This window comes from Cebidichthys violaceus, unplaced genomic scaffold (genome assembly GCF_023349555.1).
Source record: "Cebidichthys violaceus isolate CVI_PGR_0920_01 unplaced genomic scaffold, fCebVio1.0.p SCAF_46, whole genome shotgun sequence".
NCBI classification, from domain to species: Eukaryota; Metazoa; Chordata; class Actinopteri; order Perciformes; family Stichaeidae; genus Cebidichthys; species Cebidichthys violaceus.
In genome coordinates, this window is record NW_027176661.1 from 784,243 (window position 1) to 793,077 (window position 8,835).

The following is an 8,835-nucleotide window of genomic DNA, read 5'->3' on the forward strand; positions in this document are numbered from 1 at the left end:
GCAGGCCATGTCTCAGAGGGCCCTAAAGGAAGCGTTTGTCCGTAATCTCAATGGGACCAGCCTGCAGGAGGTGGCCCTGGGCTCATTCCTCACTCCGCTGTGCCTCATCAGCAGAGGACTGATTCTGACCCTGTATCATCAGGCCAGGGGGACTCTTCCTCTGCCACTTCCCCTGATTACACACCTGCTTCTCGACTTCAGTGTGCTTATCCTTCCCCTCGTCCTGTCATGCACCGTTCTGAGCGACTCTCTCCACCAGGTCATCCTGAGCCTGACCTTTGTTTCGGCTTGTGTGTTTTGCTATATCTATCGTGCCAACAGTCATCGTTTTGCTCGGCACACACAGAACACGGTCAGCGCCTTCCTTCAGAGTCACGTTCAATTCAACCAGCTTCCCTTCGTGACTATCTTTCGAGTGTTTGTGAATGTGAAAACGGCCATCAGCATTCTTGCTGTGGACTTTAGTGTCTTCCCAAGGCGATATGCTAAAACTGAAACCTATGGGACAGGCGTTATGGACTTTGGCGTTGGAGCGTATGTCTTTGCAAATGCCCTCGTCTGTCCAGAGGCACGGGGGAAGAACATCTCGGGCTCCAAGGTGAATCACATCGCCAAGCAGCTCCTGTCTGTCTGGCCCCTGGTTGTTCTTGGAATGGGAAGGCTAGTGAGCCTCAAAATGTCTGGCTACCACGAGCATGTGACAGAATACGGCGTCCACTGGAATTTTTTCTTCACACTAGCCCTTGTCAGAATTGTGGCTTCTGTGCTTTTGGCCATTTTACCAGCCAGTCGGTCGTGGGTCATTGCCCTTCTGATCAGCGGATTTTATCAGTTGACTCTAGAGACATCAGGGCTGAAGGCTTTCATTATCCACAACAATGACAGAGAAATGAGCTTTCTGCATGCTAACAAGGAGGGCGTATTCTCTGCGGTGGGCTATGTCGCCATCTACATGGCAGGAGTTCAGGTGGGACTCTATGTGATGCAACCAAGATCCCACGTTAGACAGTGGCTCAAAACACTTTTTAACCTCTTTTTGGGAAGTGTTGTCCTGTACACTGCTTTGTACACATGTCAGACACTCGTGGAGCCAGTGTCTCGCCGCTTAGCTAACTTATCTTTCGGCCTCTGGAGTGTTGCTCAGTCTTTGTTTTTTATGTCCTGTCTTGGTGTTGCTGATATGGCTTTATTGTTTTTGAAAAGAACATCAGGCTGTCACCTTGTACCCTCGTCGTGGAATCCGCATAAGAAACAAGCAGACTCGTTCTCTGACAAAAAGAACGGTGAGATAGAAAGACACTGTCTTGTTCAAGCTGTCAGCAGGAATCAGTTGTTGTTTTTCCTGCTTGCAAATGTCATGACAGGATTGACAAACTCAACAGTGGACACACTTGTTTGCAGCAGCTCATTTTCTCTGTGTGTTCTGCTGTCGTACATGTTCGTGAATTGCTTTGTAATATTTGTTTTACATCATTGCGGAATTTCAGTGAAATTCTGGTAAACTTGCATTCATAAAACTGCAAGGTTCATTTAGCTGTTTTGATGATTGTTGTGGGGCTGGAGTTACAGACTTTGATATTCTGTAAAGCTGAAGATACTATTGTAAATATTGTGTTTATTTATGTAAATAAATGTATGTCTTGATAAAATGGTGTCTCCACTTAAGTGGGAACTTGGACTACAATAAACTGTTAAGCCAAACACAGAGTGTTTTCACTGTAAATTATTTTTATTTGTCTTTGTGTATTTAAAACAGTTTGTCGTTGCTGCTAAATAACACATTCTGCTTCTATGGGATGGGTCTACTGCAGAACTGACATCAGATATACTGTGATTTTAAGACTAGGTCAGGATCTGAGATTTCCGTAAAAGGGAAAATTGCAGTTCAAATGATGTTGCAATATATATATATATATATATATATATATATATATATATATAGATATATATAGATAGATGGATACATTTTTATATACATATATATATATATATATATATATATATATATATATATATATATTAGATTTTAACCCTAGCCCTAGCTTTATTTAAAATTCGGTGTGTGTATATATATATGTATATATATGTATATATATATATATGTGTGTGTATATATATATATGTGTGTGTGTGTATATATATATATATATATATACTCATGGTGTATGTGTGTATATATATATATATACATATATATATATATATATATATACATAAATATATATATATATATACATAAATATATATATATATATATACATAAATATATATATATATATATACATACATACATAAATATATATATATACATATATATATATATATATATATATATATACATATATATATATATATATACATATATATATATATATATATACATATATATATATATATATATACACACACCGAATTTTAAATAAAGCTAGGGCATTCCTTAAGGCTCACTCCTTTATTTCAAACAGTGTATATAACCGCTTTAATATTGTTTTCTCGTTCACACTAATATATAAATACAGCGCCCCCTGGAGGCCACGTGCATTACAACGTCAGCTATGACGTAAAGGGGTCAAAGGTGACATCAGTAATGAAGATTCCGACACCGTAGCAGCCTCTCTCACTGTCGCACTTGTTTATTATTTGTATAGGTAACTTTCAGAAGCGGGTAAGTAACCACAATGCTTGCTGATATTCAGAAGCACCATTACTATGTCAATGCGACAGATTATGGTCGATATTTCACACGTTAGTGAGAGAAGCTAATGAAAGTGACAGTTGCTAAATAGCTAGTCACCCAGTTCAACTTTATACGAGCCGTATTCAAGCAGGCTAACGTTAGCTGTGTAGGACAGCGATGCTAACTAGTAAGTTAGCAAAGTTTGCTGGCATCGACAGGGCGTAGAGAAACGATACTGCGGTACATATAGTATTTGTTAATGTAGTGTTGAGGTCAGTATATATTAATGCCTTGAAAATATTGTGCAAACAATACACTGACCGGCTTCCTCGATTTATAAATTTGTACTGCAAATGATGTAAGCTAGCAGGCTAACGTTAGTTAACTGTTTAGCCGCCGGTTACTGCTTTATATTGCCCAACATGTATCGTTTGGCGTTAGCGTGATTAATCCTGTCGTCGTTTATTTGAATAGTTTTGGCCAATACAGCTACTAACAGAGCTCACAGACTAAAACGTTGTTCCAATCTGTCGTTTCCCAGGTTGTCTTGCTAATTTAACGCCAGCTGGTCTAATCTGGTACAAGACAAACCTGTTTGTACTTCAACAGTGAAACGTTAAATCAGTAAATGGCCTGCATTTTGAACCACGTGTTATTGCTTTTTTGGTCTGTAAAATAGCTTGTAGTGACAAGGCGATGTTGCAGTTAGCCCCCAATTACCAGCAATAGATTAGCATTAGCTTAGTGTAACCTGTGCTGATGTCCAATGTGATCAGTGGGTGGTCTCTTGTGTGTCACCTGCAGACGAGCTTCAGCACAGCCGAGCCTGAAGAGGTCATGGCACGTCTGGTGGCAGTTTGCAGGGAATGCGAAGAGGACTACCCATTTCTTGCAAGGCAGATCCCCCTGTATATCGATGATAGCCTCACGGTCAGTAAGATTTCCCATTATATTTGACCACAAGGAGAATGCCTTTAAAAGCCACAGGTGTAAAGGTGTTGAAGTTAAAAAAAAAAATTGTGGCATTAAGTATGCATTTTAACAACCGAAAAGACAATCTTGCCTCATTATTATCATCATGCCTGAAATACGTTAGTCTGAGAATTCCCATAATGTACATTAACTGATGTATATTATTTATTGTCGTCAGATGGTGATGGAATTTTCTGACAGTATCATGGATGTTGACAGCCAAGAAATAAACGCATCTCATTGGAAACAGTTTTCCGAGGTGAGTAGTTTTAATTTTTCCGTGCACAGGTGTGTAGTTTTATCTTCATGTGACCTGTCAAACAAAATGGTAACAGATGTGTGATTCCTCGGCCTTTAGTACCACTCCAAGTTGACGCAACAGGACTTGAATGTCGCCATGGTGGTGACATCACGAGAGGTGTACGGTGCATTATCTCAGCTGGTACCGTGCGTGGGCTGCAGGCGAAGTGTGGAGCGCCTCTTCTCCCATTTGGTGGAATCGGGGAACCCAGCCTTGGAGCCCCTCACAGTGACACCCGCGGGCATGCTCTCTGTCACCAAAGCCTGCTTAGCAGACGTAAAGAAGCTCTACACCCTCTTCTACGTCCACGGGTAAGATGCTGCCAAATCCGTCCTACCATGTATCAAAAGAGAACAGCCAAAACTAACAGTTTTTCATTGAATATGAGCTTTTGTTAGGTAAAAACAGAGAGAACAAAAAGTCCAAACTATGCGCATACTGAGTTATCTTAGGTACTGATGCACTGTGTCATTTTATTGTTATTTTGTGTCAGACGTAGCAAATGGACAACTTTCTCTGTTGTATTTTTTTTTTTTATTAACTGTTGCAAACAAGTCTGGGATATTATGAGAATTATTCATATTTTTTTTTTTTTTTTTACAGGTCGAAGTTGAATGACATGATCGATGCCATTCCAAAAAGTAAAAAGAACAAACGCTGCCAGTTACACTCCTTAGACACACACAAACCTAAACCCTTGGGGTGAGTAATATTACCATTTTTATCTGTATCAGTTGTTTCTTTCTCTGAAAACATTCAGGATGTTAGTATTGGAGGCTTTATTTGAGACGTGGAATACTAACACTTCCCAGCAGGCAGGATCTGTGTGTTAAGTTGTTTCTAACCAAACGTAGTGAAGGGTGCACAAAGAGACTGGCAGGTTTAAAGTATTACACTAGAAAACAACACGTTTGTGCATCTCCAGCCTTCAGAATGTCTCTGTTTTAGGCCAATCATCACTGTGTACCATTTGATGTTTTTTTTTGTTGGTTTATGGTCAATTTATACAAACATTAGTTGCAGGCTTAGGAGATGATACCATAGCTATAACAGTTGTATGTTTGCTTACAGGGGAAGCTGGATGGATGTGTGGGAGCTGATGTCTCAGGAGTGCAGGGACGAGGTGGTCCTCATTGATAGTGCTTGTCTCTTAGAGACCCTGGAGACATACTTGCGTAAACACAGGTGATGTGTGGCTATAGCTCATAGCCTTTCTTTCCAAAATGCCCGTTTGAGGTTTGGAAAGAACCCCATTAACTTGTGTAGTTCTTTCTTGTCTGCAGGTTTTGCACCGACTGCAAGAATAAAGTGCTGAGGGCATACAACATCCTGGTGGGAGAGTTGGACTGCAGTAAAGAGAAGGGTTATTGTGCCGCCTTGTATGAGGGACTATGCTGTTGCCCCCACGAACGCCACATCCACGTGTGCTGTGAGACTGACTTCATCGCTCACCTCCTGGGTCGGGCGGAGCCCGAGTTTGCAGGAGGCTATGAGTAAGTTAAGGTCCATGCAGTGAAAACTACAGAGCTCCTTTTTCTCATTGAGCAAGTCAGTTTCATTTGAGGCATTTTCTGTCATTCCATTTTCTTTTCAATGTATTCACACATTCAGTTGATGATAATTGATTTTTTTCAGACGCAGAGAGCGGCATGCCAAGACCATTGACATTGCACAAGAAGAAGTCCTGACCTGTCTCGGTATTCACCTGTACGAGCGGCTGCACAGGATCTGGCAGAAACTACGAGCAGAGGAGCAGACTTGGCAGATATTGTTCCACTTGGGAATTGATGCACTACGCAAAAGTTTTGAGGTACTTCTAAGCCTGTGTCTGTATGGTATCATTTGAGACGGATTCATCAGATGATAAATGTGTTATGGCTGTGTGATAATGTATTCATAATCTGCTCCTAGATGGCCGTGGAGAAGATGCAGGGGATCAGTCGGCTAGAGCAGTTTGTTGAGGAGCTGTCTGAGGAGGAGAGGGCCAAAGAGCTGAAGCAGGAGAAAAAGAGGCAAAAGCGAAAGAATCGTCGCAAAAACAAGTGTGACGTATCTGAACAGGAGGGAGAGGACAAGGAGAAAAATCTGGTTGTGGTACGTGTGGAACATGAAGCTCTCTTGCACATAACTGTTTTAATCTGCAGCTGCACATCTGTTTGCCTGTATTAATTTAAGTCTCTCCCATTTGGTGTGTTGCAGGGTTCTCTTGAGTCTGTGGAAGGCACTTGCAAGGTCTGTGGTAGCCCTGATGAGGAAGAGGAGGAGGCCAGATGTGATCAGAGCATCACTGCCAATGGAAGCACTTCCTGTAGCTGCCCAGACAACATCAAACAGGGTAAAAATGCACACAGACTGACAAGGCTGTCACGTTTTTATTAAGCAGTCGAGTTCACTCGAATTTGAGCTAACATGTAATTTGTTGAAATTCATTCAAAGTCAACCCATATACTGTAAGCTCTGCCCCCCCAGTTTACGATAGTCTATATATCTTCTTATGCGGTGTAATACAACTGAACTTAGTAACTTGACTGTGTGGTGCAGATTGGAATCTTAGTATCATGTCTTTTTATATCCAATTCTGTCATTTTCCTGAAATTCCTTTAATGAAACAATGCGGCTATTATATTAGTTTCTTTTTCTGCTGAGGGTGGCGAAAAGTAGCCAATCAGACGAGGTTGTACAGTTGATGTTGCTCCACTTGTTTCTAGTGCTTCAAACAACAGTGTCTTATTTGGAACCCCAAATAGACACACTGCTTCAAAGATCCTTTTGGTGTCTATGATTATCCGATCAGCACAGCTTTGCTCGCTAGTGTCCCATTTTTATTCATCAGTTTAGTTTACTGAAATGATAGGGAAATAGTGCATTTTAAGCACGCCTCTGCAGAACCACGAGGCAAACTACTTTGTTGCACTTACAGACTATTTGAAAAAGTCAGGAACCTTTTTTGTATATTTACATTTTTGTCCCCCCACGTTTGAATAGTGACCCGTAAACCTGTGTTCATACATGTTTCTACAGATTTGCCCCCCCACAGCAATGGCAGTGACTGCGGCTACTCCTCCAGTATGGAGGGCAGTGAGACGGGATCGCGAGAAGGTTCTTATATCGCCTGCTCCGAGGGAATGTGCAACCATGACGATGCAGGTCTGGTTTGAGCCGTTCTAAGATACTGAGAAGCCTTTTCAGGGTCTTTTAAACATACCTTGCTTTACTTACAGTCATGTCTTTGTCTACCTTCTGCAGTAGATGACTCGAATGCCCACCACTGTGCTGAAGACAAGGAGGAGGATGGAATAGACAGTTGTGTGGACTGCTGGCCACACTCTGTGGAAAACCCTCAATGCAAGAGTAAAAAGAAGAAAAGGAAGGGCAAGGGTTTATGCAGCGATCAGGTGAGAGAACAAACTGTAGAATTCATATCCTCTAAGCAGAATATTTAACGCTGTGTATCAATGAAAGTACGCATATATCCGCAGGGACAAAAAGGTGACGGTTGTGTGTCAGATGGGATCACGACAGGCCACAGTCCTTCATCCTCGCACACGTGCCGAACCAAAGAAATACTTTCCTCCTTGTGTGGCGATACATTCGCCAGCATTGCACTGCGATTGCCGTGGAAAGCAACTAAAACTAACCTCAGCCTTGATGCGAGGCCTTCAGAGGGAAACACAAGTCTCATGGAACTTCTGGTCAGTGAGAAATGTACTTTAAGATACTCAGAAATAGACCTTTGTAATTTGACTGGTTACAGCTCTGCCATCCTACTGAGCCTTTATGTACAGTAAAAATATCTGCTGTATGAAAGGTCTATAGTCTTGTATTCTTTATATTTAACTGCATTTCACTTTTTCCTTATGAGAATGAATGAAAACACTGGTTTGATTCTGGCTCTTATTTAACCTCCGGCACTCCGGCTGTGTTCCTAATACAGGATGATTCAGAAGTGACTTCAGATGAAGAGAACTGTCTGACACAGGAGGAAATCCAGGCGTTTTTGGAAAGAAACCGGGCCTTCTACAACAACCGCCACCAGTACAGACAACTCCTGAAGGAGAAGTTCACCAACTACTGCCGTGCCACTGAGCGGAGTAAGCCAGTCTGTGGAAAGTGGTTTACCACCACCACCAGTGTCAACTAACTGCACTTATGGCATCTTCTCCTGGGAAAAACACTCGTGACCACTGCTGCAACATCTTTAGAAAAGAAATAATGATGACATACATTTCTCCTTCAAAGTAAATGTGATTCTTACTTTCTATTCATCATCTCTCTTTTTCACTTGTACACCAACACACTTCTCCATCTCATTTCTTGGCCACTTTCTCACATGTAATTGTTCTCTTCGACCAAGCCTAGCTATTTGTTGTTGGTCCTCTGTAGGGTAACAGGTTGTCGGGTAAGAGCACAGTGGATTCCATAATCGGCAAAGCTTTCCAAGCTGTGACATTAGGGATACATTTTAGGAGTCTTATTTTATGTTTTCTTCTCTTTTTTTTCCTTTCTCTTTGGTGACACTTCAGTGTAGTGGTAAAGGTTGTACCATTAAATGTGTACAGAAATTCTGAATATAAAGATTTTACAGAGAATAAACATCCATTTGTAATAAGAATCTGGGTGTGATAAGAGCGCAATGTGCAAAATTTACTAAATAAAAAATATTTATTAATATGCATTATCATTTTGTTGTGTTTTTATTGACCTTTTAAACTTATGTACATTTGGATTTTAGAAGATGGATAAAGATTAGTGTTCTTATTCTGTGAACAACTGTGTCCTGGCCTTTACCGTTGAACACTATAAACACAGGCCAGTAGGACTAACAAAAGAAACGCCCCGTCTGTAATGTAGTAATGAGAGTAAACTATATAGGCTGTAGCTTTGT

The 8,835-nt window shown here is 41.0% G+C and overlaps 2 protein-coding genes across 2 annotated transcripts in view; both read left to right on the plus strand.

The window, feature by feature from the left end:
- Window positions 1-1,701, plus strand: part of pigw (phosphatidylinositol glycan anchor biosynthesis, class W) — a 2,704-nt gene extending 1,003 nt beyond the window's left edge. The window contains exon 3 of the mRNA XM_068729462.1: window positions 5-1,701. Coding sequence (XP_068585563.1) covers window positions 8-1,501 — 1,494 coding nt within the window. The 5' untranslated portion in view covers window positions 5-7 and the 3' untranslated portion in view covers window positions 1,502-1,701. The remainder of the gene's footprint in view (window positions 1-4) is intronic.
- An 875-nt stretch (window positions 1,702-2,576) lies between these two features.
- ggnbp2 (gametogenetin binding protein 2) lies at window positions 2,577-8,625 on the plus strand. Its single transcript, XM_068729524.1, has 14 exons — window positions 2,577-2,665; window positions 3,482-3,607; window positions 3,828-3,908; window positions 4,008-4,261; window positions 4,554-4,652; window positions 5,022-5,135; window positions 5,234-5,443; window positions 5,586-5,760; window positions 5,862-6,044; window positions 6,150-6,285; window positions 6,972-7,097; window positions 7,197-7,345; window positions 7,430-7,642; window positions 7,885-8,625. The coding sequence occupies exons 2-14, from the start codon at window positions 3,515-3,517 to the stop codon at window positions 8,089-8,091; spliced, it is 2,040 nt and encodes a 679-aa protein (XP_068585625.1). The 5' UTR covers window positions 2,577-2,665; window positions 3,482-3,514; the 3' UTR covers window positions 8,092-8,625.
- The last annotated feature ends 210 nt before the right edge of the window (window positions 8,626-8,835 follow it).